General features: G+C 41.1%; 1 protein-coding gene across 4 annotated transcripts in view; it reads right to left on the bottom strand.

Moving 5' to 3' along the window:
- Positions 1-18,568, bottom strand: part of AKAP9 (A-kinase anchoring protein 9) — a 3,155,794-nt gene that overhangs the window by 768,659 nt on the left and 2,368,567 nt on the right. For 3 of the 4 annotated variants that reach the window (XM_044067665.1, XM_044067667.1, XM_044067668.1), the window contains 2 exons: positions 5,435-5,473; positions 1,711-1,943 (listed from right to left, as the gene is read on the bottom strand). In XM_044067665.1, the coding sequence (XP_043923600.1) occupies positions 1,711-1,943; positions 5,435-5,473 (272 nt within the window). The remainder of the gene's footprint in view (positions 1-1,710; positions 1,944-5,434; positions 5,474-18,568) is intronic. The other variant, XM_044067666.1, reaches the window with a different exon arrangement.

Below are 18,568 nucleotides of genomic sequence, written 5' to 3'. Positions count from 1 at the left end.
CCTGAAATTTTAGCAAATCTTAACCCAGTGGTACTATGTTGGATAAACTATGCTTCTCACTTCCTTCCCTTTCCACAGAAGCCAAATGAGGTCTCAGCCCTAGGGGACAGTATTGGGTGATGGACCACAGGTGCTACAGCAGATGTTCAGATGGGAGAACACTTAGGGGGACCATGCAGAAAATATATCTACAAAAAAAGCTATATTATTGTCTTAATCGATTACATACAAAAGCGTTACAGCCTTTCATCGGTTATTCTCTACTCCAATTACTGTCTGGAAGAAATCATAGTGACCTAACAGAAGTAATGAAGAACTCGGGTAACAAATAAACATGTAGGATGAAAAGATGTAACAGTGGGTAGAAGTTACCAGTAGAAGACACAAGATATTAACAGGGAGCTCTGATAAACACCTATGTTAAAACTGTACAGGTATTTAGGGTTGGGTATGCATTATTTTAAAGGTAGAAAACCTCATGTTCTATGCACCTGTATTATATATACTGCAGGAAATCCTTGGGAAGGAAGGAGCTACTGAAACATAATGTTATGAATGCGCTGAAAGAGGCACATCAGCCTCTTGCCAACAGTGATCTCGAAATTACTTGTTTGGTCACACATTATGCAAATGGTGATCCTGGGGAGCAACCTAGGACTACAGGGTAATGACTGTAAAGCCTTAAATCCTTAACAGTTTGTGATAAACTTCTACAGTGACATAAACTGGCTCTGTGAGGAGCATAAGGTACTGAGGAAGTATACACAGACTGTTGCCAATTTATTTCACATCTAGATTTCATTCACAGTGAACGATGACACTAAAGTATTGAGCCCTGCCATATTACCGACCATACTGGCCTGTACTAATATGCCTATGGGCTAACAGCTGCAAAACAGCATTTGAGAGAATGTAATCATCCACAGATTAACATTTTATAATTAAGACAGACACATAAATGTCTGGTTCCTCAAAGACATAATTAAGAAAGACACATAAATGCCTGGTTTCCTCAAAGACCAGCATCTTTTAACTAGTAAAACACATGCTAAAAACAGGGAGTTCTACTGCTTAAAATTCTAACGACCTCAGTTTGGAAATAACTTAAAAATGTAGAGGGACAGAAATGGGAGCGGAAGATCAACAAGCTTTCTGTAATGAGAAGAAAACAAGGGCAATCATCCACAGGTCTGAATTACAATGGCAGGTAGCAAGCCAAGCCTTAAAACAACACAGAGAGGCACTGCAGACTTCAGAGCAAACACGTTAAGCCAGTATACAGGATACTGAAAAAAATAACTTATGAAATATTTGCTGAACCCAAAAGGGCAAAGAATATGCAACATTTACATAAAACATATACTGCTGAGATCAGCAGAAAAGCTACAGCAAAACATATACATTTCAAATCAAACATTAAATGAGAAGGTTTCTCAAAGAAATAAAAATCTGATTCCTCAAGCAGACAGGTAACTCTGACTTCCACACAACTTCTGCAGCAGTACCTATGACTTGTTGGACCTGGCAATGTCAGTTATTTCATTTATACATGCACTAGTATGTCTGCAACATATAAGAAAAAGGGTCGGCTAGCATTGTCAAATGTACTGAGATTTCATAATAAAAAGCCTTTGGCTTTCAAAAACGTTATCATGTCATCATCAAGATAATTCAAATTACCTTTTCCATTGCTTTGTTTTCATTACTTACCTCCAGAAATTTCTTGTTTTTCTCCAACTGTTTTTCCAGGGACTGGATCTGCAGCCTCAGGTCCATGATCTCTGTGTTCCTCTCTCTTTCCTGTTCCTCTGCGCGATTCTCCTGCTCCTCCACCTCTGCTTCCAAGTCCTTCACTCGTTTGTCAAGGTCACAGTGCTCCTTCTCAGCTTGTCGTTGCACTTCCACCTTCTCCTTCATCAACTTCTCAGTCTCTTCCAGAAGTTCTAGTTATAAACAAAGGCGGCCCAAGGTCTGTTAAACTATGATAATCATATGACTGAAGAAAACTTGTGTTTACAAGGATGTGTGCTTTCACCTGAAGGATTAAACGATTACATTCTCCTAGAAATTTCATACTTATTAACAAATGAAATGCTGTCCCATAGAACACAACTATGTGCATTTAGCTCAGTAAATTCCCATTCTAATATTATTAATTTTAAAAATTATCCCAGTCAGACCTCTAACGAATAAAGCCAATGCATGAGGAACCACACTTTCTTTAACCCAGAAGCAGCTGCATGAACCACTAGTATTACAAAGAAAACTCATAAATGGGAGGGAAGCTTTCTGTTCTCCAAAGCTGTAATAAAACTTTTGGGAAGACATTTTGGAGGGTGATGGTAATGTAGACTTCACTATGAGAACTGTACTAAGAATTCACACTTAATGCAGCGCTTGGTCTTTTGCGTATATAAAATGCAGGACTGAAGACCCTAAAAAATTCTAATCTCTAAAGTGGCTTTGCATTTAATGTAGCTTGCCTAATGGCTATAGGCTTGCTTGTTCTGTCTTCACATGACCTTTAAACTGCAGGCACAATAGGGATCTACTACTGGACCACAGGACAGCAGATAACATTTTGCTGAGCCTGTTTTTTTCTTTTCATTTTTTGTTTTTTTTTAATTTGGGACATTCTTACTTGGACTTCAGAACTGTTGTGTATATGTTTAAGAACAGCTGCTTAAGTACTGATAAATCTTCCTGCATTTCGATATCTGGAATATACATCAAAGACTGAGCATTCAATGCAAGATACAAAAGAATGTCATTCTGTGTAACAACTTCTCCAGGACAGGAGAAGCATCCATATAATTCAATACACAATTTGAAAAGTCAGGGCTGGACCACAGTTCTGTGCATGGTTGTGTGTTCTTCCAAAGAAACTCAGTCAGATCATTACAACTGCAGATCTTCAGCAGTCAATATCCTGCATTCCAAATGTATCACATTCCACTTTACAAAAAAGGGCTTTTATGTCCACTTTAAATGAAAATTCTGGTTATTTATTAGAGGTCTGTGACTGCTGAACTAGTAGGCTTAACATTTACACAGTGGTTCTACACTGTTAGTGCAGTACTAGTGTGTATTTTTCCAACTTTCAGCAGTAGTGACTTTTCAGGAGTCTCCTCCTTGTCCACTTGTGCATGTTCCAAAATGGGCCAAAGGACACATGAGCTCTGCACGAACTCAAGCTCAGTAGTAGTAAATCACCTATTCTATTCTCTCCATCCTGTGCAGAGAACATTGCCATAATTCAGGACAGAACACGCTTGCCTGTACTCTGACACAGCATGACTTTGAGATAGTAGAGGAATATGAATCTTCATGCTAACTGCATTGATTCTTATTTGTTCTATGTTTCATCCATACAACTTAAATGAAACCATAACCATGGCTCTGTGGAAGCTGCATCCCCAATGTTAGCAGTAGAAAACCACTTGTGTCATGGATTAAAACTCAATGCCACAAAATGCATTACAGTGCCTTTTGGGAAAACTGCCAACCAGGCTAATTATTCCATCAATAAGACTCCTCTAAGATTTCACCCAGTAGTCTGGGATCTGGAAACATATAAAGACAGTAATCTGGCCTTTGACCAACATGTGACCAAGGCAGTAAGAAAATCATTCTATGTCGTCCAACTTAGAAGTAAGGACCATCCACATCCAAGTGAATATAATGCCTCTTTTGTCATGTATCTGAACAGACATATGCAACAGCTGGAATGCCCACAAAGGTTACTTACCAGAAGAATCCAGGGTATAAACACATTCATTGTCTGATACTGGTCACCTTAAAACCCTTTCTCGATACTCTGTCTCCTACAGGTTAATGAGAGGTGATCTATGCCTGACATGCACGGCATCCTCGGATCCAACTCCGATACACTTTATGCATAGCCACAAAATTAACAGCATCAGAACCACTAGATCCAAGAACTTAAGTTTTGCTTGTGACATAAATAAGACATGCCAGTGAGACAGATATGTGTCTCAGAGGATCTTCATGCTCTGGAACAGGCTCCACATCAATGTAAAGCAGAGTCCATCTCTAACCCTATTTAAGTGTAATCTTGACCAATGTATGGAAAATCTGAAATTCACCCCAGATCTGGACCCATGTCTCTGACAGACAGAGGCAGACAGTAATGCCCAAACTAACATACCCCCCTAATAACCTCTATAAACTTTTTTACTAACATAGCCCCTCCTAATAAACAGCCATGACACACAGGGACACAACTGGGTTGAATTGCATGGCTAGGCTTAAAAAGTCTATGGTGGTGTATACCTATATTGTCAGGAAAATAATTTCAAAAAGTAGAACCACCATAAGTGGTACTGCATTTACTAATGCAGATGGGTTGAAACAGTTACCCAGATAACCAAGATGGGCATTTACACTCTGACAGGCAGTTCCATTTCAAAACCGATTTCCACATTAACTGTATAAGCAGTATGGCCCCACTACAGGTAGTTTAGTAGTGAGGACAAGGCTTTAATCTGGCAGGGGCCAAGAAGTTAATGGAATTTGCTGACCAGCTACATTTCGAGGATCCAACATGCTGCATTTTTTGTGCTTGTTTTGTAAGGCAAAACATACACCGATACATTTTTACCAATAAAATAACAGCTGCTCCGATTATACCAAGCACAGTGTATGGACAGCATTTCATTGATAAGTGTAAACAGAAAGCATATCAAAAGAGTGAGAACTGTAATCATTTTTTCATATTAGTGAGAACCAGAACCAATCATGTAAATCTGGTTAGCGAAACCACACCCAGGCGTTTTTGTTGTTTCTGCTAGTGCATGTTATATCCTTTACCATCCCAGCCATTAACTTACCATTACATTATACAATACTGCAAAAACATACATAACTTGTCACAAAGAGCAAAATCAGGATGCTGAAGTGCAGGAAAACAGACCACCATGCTTTGCCAAAGAAATATGCAGCTTATATATAGTAAAGCATCATCTTACATAAAAAACAAGTATATGTAAAGTACACACAATGTAAGCAGTATACATTCATGGCCTTGTCAAAAAAACATTACAAACACACGTATATAACATTTTAGATATGTCCCTTACTGAATATATTTCAATGTCACCACACCAAAAGCAAAACACAAAATTAACACTGCACTGCAGACAGCAAAAAAATATTTTAAAATTTTTAGTAAGATGATGATCACTTAAATAATTCAAATTATAGCTCATTAAATGTGCACCCAATATACAGCTTACAAATCAAGAAAAGATGCAAGAAAATCAACAAGTGAAATCAGATGCCAAAGCTGCAGGTTAGTAAGTGGTAAAGCAATATAAGGAAGACTCTATTCCCAACAGTAGTCAGCTTGTTTAGCTGCACCGTTTGTGTGAGTGCCACCCTGGTACAGACCAGCCCATGCAGTATACAAACACACCTCCTGGGGAGGCTGCATCGACTGCAGCATCTACTAGGCCTAAGAAAACAAAGAAACAAAAACAAATAGAGCACAGTCATTCACATGCCATCCAGAACGCTTTCTCCAGCTGCAATGTTTTAAAACATGACACAAGGAAGGAAAGAGAGTAAAAAGCCCTATACAGTGTCGATCAGTCTTTTCAATCTAAGCTGTTTACCTGTGAAAAAAAAAATCAAAACAAATTGGAATACCATTACCACAAAAGCCCCCCCCCCCATTTGTGCCAACCAGTTTACAGTACATTAAAATATAAAATACTAATATCAGCTTCAAGATAACACATTTTGAAATATTACTGAAAATGTAACATATCAAAAAGAAATGAAATAGGTGCCATAAATCTTAGTTTTAATATAGGATCATTCATTCTTATTTTATTCCTCCTCCAAAGGTCACATAGCCTGATTTTAGTGAATGCCACTTCATGTCTTCCCCATCCACTGTAAGATAATGTTGACCAAAAACGCAAACTATACTTTCCCCTTGTTTCTGTCATCTTTTACTATTAAAGACTGCTTAGTTCCACAGTCTGTATATGTACATACAGGTGATGTTTTAATTTGTTCTATTGAATTTCTATCTGTTTTATAACATACAATGCAAATTAATTCTCCATTTGTACACCAATTCATTTTGGTGTTCTGTCACAAATTTAGTGATTCCATTAGGATCACTAACTTTGCATACATTGTTTTCAGTTATTCTGAATGACATTTCCAATGTTTTCTGCAGTGTTATCTGTGCTCATCTTCCGCATTACCAGTGCCTCCCTTTCTTCCATTAGAGAACAGGGGAAAATTAATTTGTCTCTAATCTCCAAAATACAATTTAGCTAAATCTCAGAAATTACATTGTATTCCCCTGTAACACACTGCACTGGATTTCAATGACTATGTTTATGGGTATCTAGAACTGAACAAAATAACTATTCCCATTTTGTTTGTTTTTTTAATTATCCATCATGTGAACAGGTGGAAAAGAGGTGGCCTTCTACTATAAGTCATACCTATGACTTTCTCTGAATGACTAGGACAAGGGATCAATGATTAACATACTTAACAAATTAGAATAGCATTTTCAAAATAATGAGAATAAATATGTACTAAAACTAAGATTTGTGATGCCTGTTTCTCTAGCAGCTATGAAATGCTAACTAAAAGGACTAGATGAAAAATCTGATACCAAAGTTGCTAAAAACATCAGTTTTGTACCTTACTCACACCATTTGTTTTTAATTCTGGTGCTTTTCCCCAGAATTCTGTTTATCAATTAACCCCACATTGCCTGCATCAATTTCAAAGTATGAAAATCTGAACCATTTTGGGAAGCAGCAAAAATTAGATTTCTTCAAAACAGCAATTTATCAAAAACACATTAGTAAGACAAATATGATGTCTTCTCTGCCAAGTCTGCAAAATATTCATTCAATAGAGGATACAGCTGTTCTGGAACAGACTTCCTATCCACATTAAACAAAGTTCATCCCTGGCTATAGTTAAAAACAACTTGGATCTATGGATGAAAAACAAAAAAATTACCCCAGGATGCCCCTGTAATGTTAATACACAGAGTCACCCCCTAAATGCATTATCTCATGCATGGGACACCTATAATTATCTATGGTATGATCCCAGTTATTCTCATAATGGGTAATATATAATTATTGACCATGGGATGGGTAAGGCGAACCTCTAACCAAATGGAATAGGTTAATTTGAGCACAAAAAGGGAAAGTGGCTAGGCTTAAAAAAGCTCGCAATGGCAGCTAATCTAGTACTTACCCATGAACTTATGGATACCTAAGCAGGAAAAGAAATATTTCAAATATGTTAATGCATACCGGTTCTGATAAAAAATAACTTATATTTTAATTACATGCAGTTGATATCAGACAGGAACTTCAAATCGTATACACTACTTTTTACATAATGTACTCAAAAAATGCTTCCTGAGTATAACCTCAGGAAGCAGAGTGTGGGGAGACAAACGCAAAAGTCATGACTAAAAAAATGCTACAAATTGCAAAACTATTCTCACAAATGGGGTGTTGAAATCTATGTGAAAAGCGGAAAAACTCTCCTGTCATCAGGATGATGCTGTACTTGGACCCTATGTTCTCTCTGCCTGAAAGTGGAGAGTGAGGAGGGGGGAATAGTGCATGGCAGATGACTGTAAAGAGGGATTTAAACCAGATGCAAAAAAGACAGAATGTCAGAATCAAGCAGTTGTTCAGCTGTACTAAATTCAGGCATCCACTTCAGTACAGCCTGAGATGATGGGCGGATGGCAGATCCCCTAAGTGGGAAAGGTTCACTATCCTCTAGTGTCTCACTCACAGTCACAGATAAGTGAGAAAACATTTTATGGGAGGAAATATAGACTATAGCAAAAAAAATCCATCAACACTTGAATAACAGAAAAAGCCACACAGCAGCAAGGACTCATTCTCCAAAATGTATTCTTAGCGCTTTCGTCTCAGAGAATGACAAGACTTCATCAGATCTGATGAAGTCTTGTCATTGTCTAAGATGAAAGCACTAAGAATAAATTTTGGAGAACGAGTCCCTGCTACTGTGTGGCTTTTTCTGTTATTCAAGGAAATATAGACTAGTCATAACAAACACTCAATCCTTGTGAAAGATAAGATGTGGTTTCTTTTACAAGAGGCCTTGCAGTTCTCACATTATGCAAGAAAAGGTGATGGTTAGAAGAAAACGTGTTTAAAAACATGAACCTCAATGCCTCAGAATCAGTGGGCATAAATGCTCAGTTGCCTAGCCGGACAATCATAAACATCAAATCCTCACCAAAAGGTGGGGTTCTTCAAATGCAGGTGGAGATATAGTACTCCTTTAAGGAAATGCTTGATCTGCAAGTGCCATAATCATGCATTCCACAAGGTCAAGCTGGACAGAAATAGCTGACAAATACAACTGAAACAGAGCAGTCTAGTTAATGCAGCTGTATGACAGAGGTCAGAAAGATCTGTAAGATGAATGACTCTGGCAAGCACTACTGGGTATTCTGTTCAAATGCAGAGAATATTCCACTTGGTAAAGTAAATCTACCTGGTGAAAGGCTTTCTGTCAGTGTCTGTCATCAGACACTCCTGTAAAAAGTTTCATAGGGATCAGGGATCTACAGCAGCAGCAGCAGTTAGTTTAGTTAAGAGAAAGAATTCCTTGTACTATCAGGGATCTAAGAGTCACCCTTAAACAACACACTTCTTGTTCTTCAAGGGAAGATGAGAACTAGCTAAGATCTTTCTTCCTCGAACTTTGCACTGGACTACAGAGTAAGCAAAAATGGTGGCGAGGAGGAAATCACTCTTGCTACAGGTTGGTTAATAGAATCCACTGCAAAGCCTCCTTTGGGATGTTACAAAAAGCAGAAGAGTAGCATCCCATGCTTTTCTGAGTAGCATGACTCTGAAATCAAAAATTCCAGGAGAGTTCTGAAGAAATGTTTTGGGTAGCCCACAGCATGTTGACTTATCTAGGATGAGAAATGCTGACAGTCTTAAGTCTTTCTATAGTTCAATGACAGATATGCATTCATAGGATCATAGAAAGTTACTAGGCTATTGGCCCTGAGGCCCTTATAATCCTAGCCAAGAGTTTAGCCCATGTTTAGACAAGTCAGCACCCAAAGCCCCTGTCCAGCAGGGACGCAGGTCAAATCCCAGGGGTGTTTTTTTGTTTCCCGTCCATTGCTCATCTGCAAAGGGTTTTTTTTGGTTGCTTGTAACCCCCACTTTGCCCATTAAGGTGCCAAAAGACAGTTTGGTTGTAGGACCAAATAATAACAGGTCCTTGATTTAGCTTTTCCATGTATGTGCGAGATAGCCTGCCACCTGTAGCATATGACAACCACATTGTTTGATGCTAGCATCAGGTCATGTTTCCTAAAGCTGTGTTTCTTCATCATGATTCAAGTTTACGAGAAACACAAGACACAAACTGGAAAAGACAAAACTCCAAAGCTGACCGTAGAAGTTCACCAGAAACTTTAATGATTAGCACTTACCTCCGTTCAAAAAAACAATTGGACTTATGAAGTCCAACTGTTTTTTGAATGGAGGTAAGCACTAATCATTAAAGTTTCTGGTGAACTTCTACGCTCAGCTTTGGGGAGATGATTCAAGTTTACATAAGATCTCATGTCCAGGTCCTGAATCACAGTCACTGGCACAGCAAGAAAACAAGCTCTCTCAACCATCAGATCTGATGAAGTCCAACTGTTTTTTGAACGGAGGTAAGCACTAATCATTAAAGTTTCTGGTGAACTTCTATGCTCAGCTTTGGGGAGATGATTCAAGTTTACATAAGATCTCATGTCCTGGTCCTGAATCGCAGTCACTGGCATAGCAAGAAAATGAGCTCTCTCAACCTGGGACTGGGCAAGATCCTAGGAGGTAGCCATGGCCTTGAGTACCCTGCCCCCCACTCCTGGATGACTTGGGATTTGGTGTAATGATTAAGGTGTGTACCTAACAAACAAGAGGTACAGGGTTTGAGTCTCAATAAGGGAAATTATCGAGGCTTAAAATGGTCCACAAGGATAGCTAGCCTAGTACTTACCTATGAACCTATAAGAGATCACACTCTGGAATTAAACACACTGGCAGTGAACTTCAAATGACTGACAAAGAAGGGTTGATACCGACACCCTGGGAGGCACACCAAAGTGGGGAAGCAAGGTGTGTGCTCCTCCAAGACCCCCTTTATCCACTAAAATGGAGACAAAGTTGCAAGCTTGAACTTTCACTACTCAAGGATAACTTCAAAACCCATGGAACTAAAGAACAATTTCTGAAAAGAACCTACTTCTATAATGGGTATAGATGTAGCCTATCTACTAATTTTCAGTCCTTCTGATGGTTTTCTGGCATTGAAATTAGGCTCTATCTAGGATTCCCCACTAATCTCCACAAAAGGAGATATCAACAATTGTCATCGTTCTGGTAGTGTAGTAGGCCTGGAGTTTGTATGACATCTGCCAGGGGCTAGCTTGCTCTATCAGCACTTATCATGCTAGTCTACCAGGCAACAGAGACAGTGCTGGTGAAAATTTCACAAATTGTTTGATGGCTACCCTAACCCTTACAATATTTGCTTTTAGGCATCAAAAGCAAAAACTTTTCAATAACATACAAACTATGCAAGCTGCAGAAAATAACGCAATGACTCAGAAGATAGGCATGTTCTTATAATGAATATGTGACACCCCATCAACAATTTATATATCTAATAGTATGGCATTTACCAAGAAAACAATGTCAAGCTCTGACTGGTGGAGAGGATGAACCCACATCACTGACACATCAACAGGAGTCCCCTGTAAGACCATACCTTATCTTGCAGAAGTAGGATGCACAACCTACTAGTTAAGAAACCACTTACAGACCAGAATGAAATGAGATAAGTGGGACTCTGAAATGTCCCTAAGAGACTGCTGAGCTTCCTATTTTGATCTCTACCATGTTACAATTTATTTAACTCTGTGAAGATATGTGAAGGCTGCCAGCCTAGCCAAATACAATTTTGTATATAATTCTGTCATTTGTAAATATTAATAGAAGCCACAGGCTCGTTCTCTTAAATGGGAGAAGATGGTGTTAAATGTGGAACTGCAAAAATCTAACAACAGTGTATTCTGCTGTAGGAGAGCTGATAAATCAAGCATTGTGTAATTGTTTGATGTCAAAACTCGAAGCTGAGATGTCTAGATAAAGGCATTCTGCCTATTGTTTTGAGGCCAATTAACATGTATAATTTATTTTATTGCTCTGGCTTCCTGACCAGTTGTAAGATCAAAAGGGCTATTAACCTCTGAGTTTCTGTTAGCCTGGGAAAACCAGAAAATTGTTAAGAATGATGTAATGTGAAGCAGTACTGTGTTATCAATTTAAAGAGAGAGAATCAGAGGGCATTTTAGCATTTTGTCTTGAGAACATCCAACATCACCAGCACTGTCTTGCTCTATATGTAAGTTTATTTTAGAACTGTGTTTTCTCTTAGATATAGCTAGGAAATAGGAAGATTAGATTATTTTTTTCTGTATTGCTGTCAGAACTATTCTACTGCATTATTTTACACATTTTCCTATGTCTGAACTCTTGACTAGCACTGTGTAGTAAGAAGTATCGTCTTGCGTTTTTATTAATTATTATTAAATATTTTTAAACTTTTCAACTGTGACTGTTTTGTGTAGAGATAATTTAAGCTCTAAAGTACAGTGCATATATACAGTGATACTGTACAAAGACACTCCAAATAAGCCTGGACTGTTCAGTTACACTTACCAGTTGGATAATAATATTGCACAGTAATAATTGGACATCCTTTGTTAAGGGCCTTATCAGTAGCTGAAATTGGTGGGTGGTGGCAGCTGGTACTACCTTTGTGACTGGGCAGAAAGGGGGTACGGCTGGAGAATCTGTGCCAGCCTTCCCTGCTAATATCTCAAAGTGTGTGTGTGTGTGTGTGTGTGTGTCAGCTACCTGGGCAGGGACACGAAGCACTGGTTAGACAGAGAGGGTGCAGGAGGTTTTAGCTTGCCCACTAGGCTGAGATATGAACCCTATAACTGTGCCAATGGGGAGTCTTATTGGGGATTTGGAGAGAAAGGGAAAAACAGCCCCAGGCTGACTGTGATCTCTGTGTGCTCTTATGGGAAATTGTACTATACTGTGTGTGTATTTGTTATCCTCCCCTATGTCAATGCCCCTCACTGGTGTGAGTGATGAGGATTGAGGCTCTTTGATTGCTGGGCCAGTGCACGGGCATCACATATTAATTGTTTGGCAATGGTGGGATATCCACACCACATAAAAATTGGTTGGCAATTGGCTTGTAGTGGTGTGGTTAGTGAATTCCTGTAGCTTGTGCACAGTGATCACTGAAGGTGTTTCGGTACTCTAAATCAGCCAAGCAGTGAATGCTCAAGAGTTCAGATCACAATTGTTTTATTTCTTTTGTTAGCTTAGTCAGTCAGGGAGAGCAGGCAAGCATGTCAGCAGAGGAGTACGGAAAGCTGACAAGGAGCCAGCTGGCTGAGATGTGCCAGGCTAGGGGACTGGTGCATGGAAACCTGACTAAGGCAGACATAATTGCAGCTTTGGTCACAGCTACATCAGAAAACAGCAACCAAGAGGACCATCAGACTGGCTGTGGAGATGTACAACACTCAGGGAGTGGACAGCTCAACCTCTGTGCAGAGGACTTAAAAATATATCTGGAGCTAAAGAGACTTGAGTTGGAGGCCAGGCGTTTGGAAATGGAAGCTGTGGAAAAGAAGTGGCAGAGGCAGCATGATAAGGAGAGGCTGACTCTTCGCCAGAGTCATGGAGGTAATGGGGAAGGGAGTAACTGGAACCCAGAAGCACAAAATGTCAGTAAATATCTTCCGCAGTTTACAGAGGGGGATAATTTTGATATTCATATGTTTGAGAGAATATGTAAACAGTATGATGTTGACCAAAGGCTCTGGATATGGTTTCTGACGCCCTTACTCCATGGTAAAGCTGTAACTGTGTTGTCTAAACTTGCTGATCACAAATGTTTGATTATACTGTTGTTAAGAATTGCTTGTTAGAATTTTTTAAGCTAACACCTGAAACTTATAGGAAAAAGTTTTGTGAGCATAGATGCAAGACAGATGAAAGTGTGAAAGTGTGTGTGAATATGTTGCTGAACTGAGCACCTATTTTCATAGGTGGGTGAGTGGATGTCAGGTCACCACTTTTGAAGGGCTGTCAGACCTTTTGGTGAGGGAACAAACCGTTTGCACTTTGTCTGAGGACATGAGGATCTGGTTAGCTGATAAACAATGTGCTACTTAACATGAGTTGGGGAAGAAAGGAGGCCTATACCTAGCAAGCAGGGCATCCCCGCACAGGAAAGGGACCCAAAGTACTGCTCATGGGTCTGAAGGAACCTATGATGGGCAGCCCAGACTGCCCCAACAGAATCTGCCAGCAGCAGGGGAAGCCACTAGTGCAGGTACACGTCCAGGACCTAGGGTTAAATGTTTTGAATGCAACCAATGGGGCCATGTGGCATACAGATGTCCATGGAGGCAAGGTGGGGAACAAAAGGTGAGGGAGCCAGTAAGTGGGGAAAAGACAAAATGCCAATAATAGGTTGTCTTGAGACAACAGGGGTACTGAAATAACATCCTGCAGATGTCCTGATAGGGAAGGATTTGGATAAGGAAGTACCATGTGCTGATGCAGTTACTCGCAGTCAGGCTTCGAGACAAGCATGCAAGTCTGGTAGCCTGGGGGAGACCCAGAGAGACCACATACTTGCAGCCAGGGCTGGTAAGATGGTTATTTCAGGGAGGGAGCTACGCTGTAGCAATGAGACTGAATGTGAGCCACAGCTGCTTGTGGATACTGATGTTCCCTTGGACAGAGTGACTGCAAAGGTAAAGGTGAGTAGTAGTACCCAGGCTGGCAGTGAGGCACCACTGTCAGAGAATGCCAGACTTCCTGTGGAATGGGAGCTGGAGAGGGTTAAAACGAGAGAGTGTTCAGACAGGCTCACCTCTCAGACCCTACATTGCAAGGCCTGAGAGAGGTAGCTAGCGAGGGACCTGATTCTCAAGGGAAGGGGGAATCTGTATACTGGGACAAAGGGTTATTGTATAGTGAGTTGACCCCTGAGGAAGGGCTAGAATGTGAGGGGGTACAGCACTTGGTAGTGCCTAGAGCCTACCATCTGGCACTTCTAGCCATAGCCCATGATATTCCCTTTGCAGTTCATATGGGTGTAAAACGTACAAAGAAATGTATTATGCAGAACTTCTATTGGCCTCGGATTTCCAGAGATGTAACAGGATACTGCAGGACCTGTGAGCAGTGCCAAAAGGTAGGCAAGGCAGGAGACAAGGTGAAAGCTCCTTTGATGCCTTTGCCTGTGATTGAGGACCCATTTCAGAGAGTAGCTATTGATATTGTGGGACCTCTGAGTACCCCAAGTTCCACAGGGAAAAAGTATACCCTGGTGGTAGTAGATTATGCTACAAGATCAGCTGAGGCAGTGGCTTTGTCCTCCATTGAGGCAGAAAATGTGGCAAATGCTTTGTTAAAGGTTTTCAGCAGGGTAGGTTTCCCAAAAGAAATACTGACTGACAGAGGTGCCAATTTCATGTCAGACCTGTGGACTTGTCTGTGGAAGTACTGTGGGGTGAAGCACCTGAAGACCACCCCCTACCATCACCAGACTAATGGTCTGGTTGAGAGGTTAAACTCTACAAAATCAAGTCCATGCTACGGGCATTTGCAGACCAGTTTAAGAGGGAGTAGGACAAATATTTGCCCCCTCTGTTCTTTGGTTACAGAGAGGTTCCCCAGGAATCCACAGGTTTTTCACCCTTTAAGTTGCTGTATGGGCATAGGATGAGGGGAACTCTAGATTTAATTTGTGATGAGTGGGAAGGTGAGTGTGAATCTCACAAGGAGTCTGTTGTGGCATATGTCCTAAACCTCAGGACAAGGCTCAGGGAACTATGGGCTTGGCCCAGGAGAACCTGGCAGAAGCCCAACAACAAAAAATGGTATGACATGCCAGGAATGCTCGAGCTAGAGAGTATGCTGTAGGGCAGCAGGTAATGCTTCTCTTTCCTGTCAGACAAAACAATCTGCAAGTAGCTTTGGAGGGACCCTACAAGGTGGTAAGAAAGGTAAATGATGTTAACTACATGGTAGAACTGTCAGGCCGGAGGCAGGGGCAAAAACTGTAGCATGTTAACATGATGAAACCATGTCATGACAGGGAGACCCTTGTGCTGAGTATTTGCAGTGGGTTGCAGGAGGAGTTTGAGTGAGATACAGTGACTGATCTCCTCAGTGAGGCTCTGACTGACACCTCAGTGGAAGGGGTACAATGTCCCAGCAGCTATCTCCTATCCAGGTTCGAGAAATCCGAGCAGTGTTACAGGAGTTTGGGGACATGTTCACTGGGAAACCAGGGTGCACCCAGCTGGTGCAGCACCAGGTGGATACAGGACCCCAAAGGCCTATTAGGCAGTTCCCTTATAGGGTGCCTGAGAGAGTCAAACAGACTCTGAGGGAGGAGATGCACGATATGTTGGAACTAGGGGTAATTCAAGAGTCCAACAGTCCCTGGGCCTCCCCAGTGGTGCTGGTGCCAAAGGAGGATGGCAGCACTAGGTTCTGTGTGGACTGCAGGAAATTAAATAGTCACACAGAGTCAGATGCTTACACCCCATGCCTAGGACAGATGAGGCCCTAGAGCAGCTGGGTGGGGCTAAGTATCTTACAACCATTGATCTTAACAAGGGTTACTGGCAGGTGCCCTTGACTCCCAGTGCTAGAGACAGGTCAGCCTTTGTGGCTCCTGTTGGCCTGTATGAGTTCACAAAGATGCCCTTAGGGATGAAAAATGCCCCAGCAACTTTCCAGAGGCTGGTAGATCATATCCTAGCAGGTGCAGGAGGGTTTGCCCTTGCTTACCTAGATGATATGGCCATCTACTTCCATTCTTGGCAAGAGCACCTTCAACATGTCAGGGAGGTGTTGGGCAGAGTACAGAGGGCAGGGTTGACCATTAAGCTGAGCAAATGTCAGGTGGGTATGGCAGAGGTCTCTTACCTAGGACATAAAGTAGAGAGTGGTAAGATCAGGCCAGAACCTGCCAAAGTAGAAGCCATTCAGGCATGACCTGCATCTGTTACCAAAAAGCAGATGAGGGCATTCTTAGGGACAGCAGGGTACTATATAAAGTTTGTCCCCAGTTATAGCACCATAGCTGTTCCCCTCACAGACGTGACAAGGGAAAACAGGCCAGATAAGGTAGTGTGGACCCCAGCATGTGAGGGGAGCAGCTATGGTACTATAACTGGGGATGAACTTTCTGTAGTACCTGCTGTCCCTAAGAATGCTCTCACCTGCTTAGGGACAGCAGGGTACTACAGAAAGTTCATCCCAAGTTATAGTACCATAGCTGCTCCCCTCAGACACCTGACAAGGAAAAACAGGCCAAATAAGGTAGTGTGGACCCCAGCATGTGAACAGGCATTCCAGAAGCTTAAAGAAGCTTTGGGAGGACCCCCTGTGTTAGCCAGTTCAGATTACAGCAAAGAATCTGTTGTGCAGGTGGATGCTTTGAACCATGAGCTGGGGGCTGTACTTAGCCAGATTTCCTCAGAGGGAGAAGAGCACCCAGTGGTTTATCTCAGTCGTAGGCTCCAACCCAGGGAGGAATGCTATGCAGCTGTAGAAAAGGAATGTTTAGCCATAGTGTGGGCACTGCAAAAATTTCAGCCTTACCTGTATGGAAGAAAATTCACTGTAGTGACAGATCACAATCCCCTAACATGGTTAAACAGAGTCAGCCAGCAAAATTCCAAGTTGCTAAGATGGAGCCTAGGGTTGCAAGCACATATGTCAGTGCAGCACCACAGTGGGATTAGTAATGCCAACACAGATGGGCTCTCAAGACAGGGAATGGGGTAAGGTATACTCAGATAGACCTAACCCTCTCAAGCAACGTTTCTCAAGGGTCACTTGAAAAACTAGCTTGAGTTCTTTCTCCGGGGGGGGGGGGGGATATGTGCAGGCTGCCAGCCTAGGCAGATAGAATTTTGTAGACAAATCTATCATTTGTAAATATTAATATAAGCCACAGGCTTGTTGTCTTAAATGGGAGAAAATTGTGTTAAATGTGGAACTGCAAAAATGTAACAACAGTGCACTCTGCTGTAGGAAAGCTGATAAGTCAAACATTAAATGTAAATGTTTGTTGTCAAAACTTGAAGCTTAGATGTCTAGATAAAGGCATTCTGCCTATTGTTTTGAGGCTAGAGTTAATGGCTAGAATTTACATGTATAATTTCTTTTATTGCTCTGACGTCCTGACCAGCTGCAAGATCAAAAGGGCTATTAACCTCTGAGTTTCTGTTAGCCTGGGTAAACCAGAAAAAAATGTTAAGAATGATATAATGTGAAGCAGCACTGTGTTATCAATTTAAGGAGAGAGAATCAGAGGGCATTTTAGCATTTTGTCTTGCGAACATCCAACATTACCAGCAATGTCTTGTTCTATATGTAAGTTTATTTTAGAACTGTATTTTCTCTTAGATATAGCTGGGAAATAGGAATATTAATTAGTTTTTTCTGTATTGATGTCAGAACTATTGTACTGTATTATTTTATGCCTGTGTCTGAACTCTTGACTAGCACTGTGTAGTAAAAAGTATTGTCTTGTGTTTTTATTGTTTGTTATTAAATATTTTAAACTTTCCAACTGTGGCTGTTTTGTGTAGAAATAATTTAAGCTCTAAAGTACATTGCATATATATATATATATATATAGTTATACTGTACAAATCCACTCCAAATAAGCCTTGACTGTTCAGTTGCACTTACCAGTTGGATAATAATATTGCACAGTAATAATTGGACACCCTTTGTTAAGGGCCTTATCAGTAGCTGATATTAGTGGGTGGTGGCAGCTGGTACTACCTTTTTGACTGGGCAGAAAGGGGGCACACCTGGAGAATCCATGCCAGCCTTCCCCAGGAGTGTCTGTGTGGTTGTATATAACTCATATCTGAAAGTGTGTGTGTGTCAGCTACTTGAGCAGGGACACGAAGCACTGGTTGGACAGAGAGGGTGCTGGAGGTTTTAGCTTGCCCATTAGGCTGAGATCTGGACCCTATATCTGTGCTAGTGGGGTGTCTTATTGGGGATCTGGGGAGAAACCAACCCCAGGCTGACTGTGGCCTCTGTGTGCTCTTAAGGGAAATTGTACGTGACTGTGTGTGTATTTGTTATCCTCCTCTATGTGGATGCCCCTCACTGGTGTTAGTGGTGAGGATTGTGGCTCCTTGATTGCTGGGCCAGTGCACGGGTGTCACAACCTCAAAGTACCAAAACTGTATAGGAGTAAAACTTGCATGCATGCACATCACACCACAACCCACTTATCTGATAAGGACTCATAAATCATCCAATTTACTCCACAATTACTTTAACAAACTACAGACCTGACTTAATATATCATTTACAAGCTTAAATCCTATTAAACCCAAAACAAAAAGTTGGCAACAGCTAAACTAAAAAAA

Source organism: Protopterus annectens, chromosome 3.part1 (assembly GCF_019279795.1).
Source record: "Protopterus annectens isolate FY-2018-M chromosome 3.part1, PAN1.0, whole genome shotgun sequence".
In the NCBI taxonomy this organism is placed as follows: Eukaryota; Metazoa; Chordata; order Ceratodontiformes; family Protopteridae; genus Protopterus; species Protopterus annectens.
The sequence above is the reverse complement of the archived record's forward strand: the minus strand, read 5'-3'. Positions and strand labels throughout refer to the sequence as shown.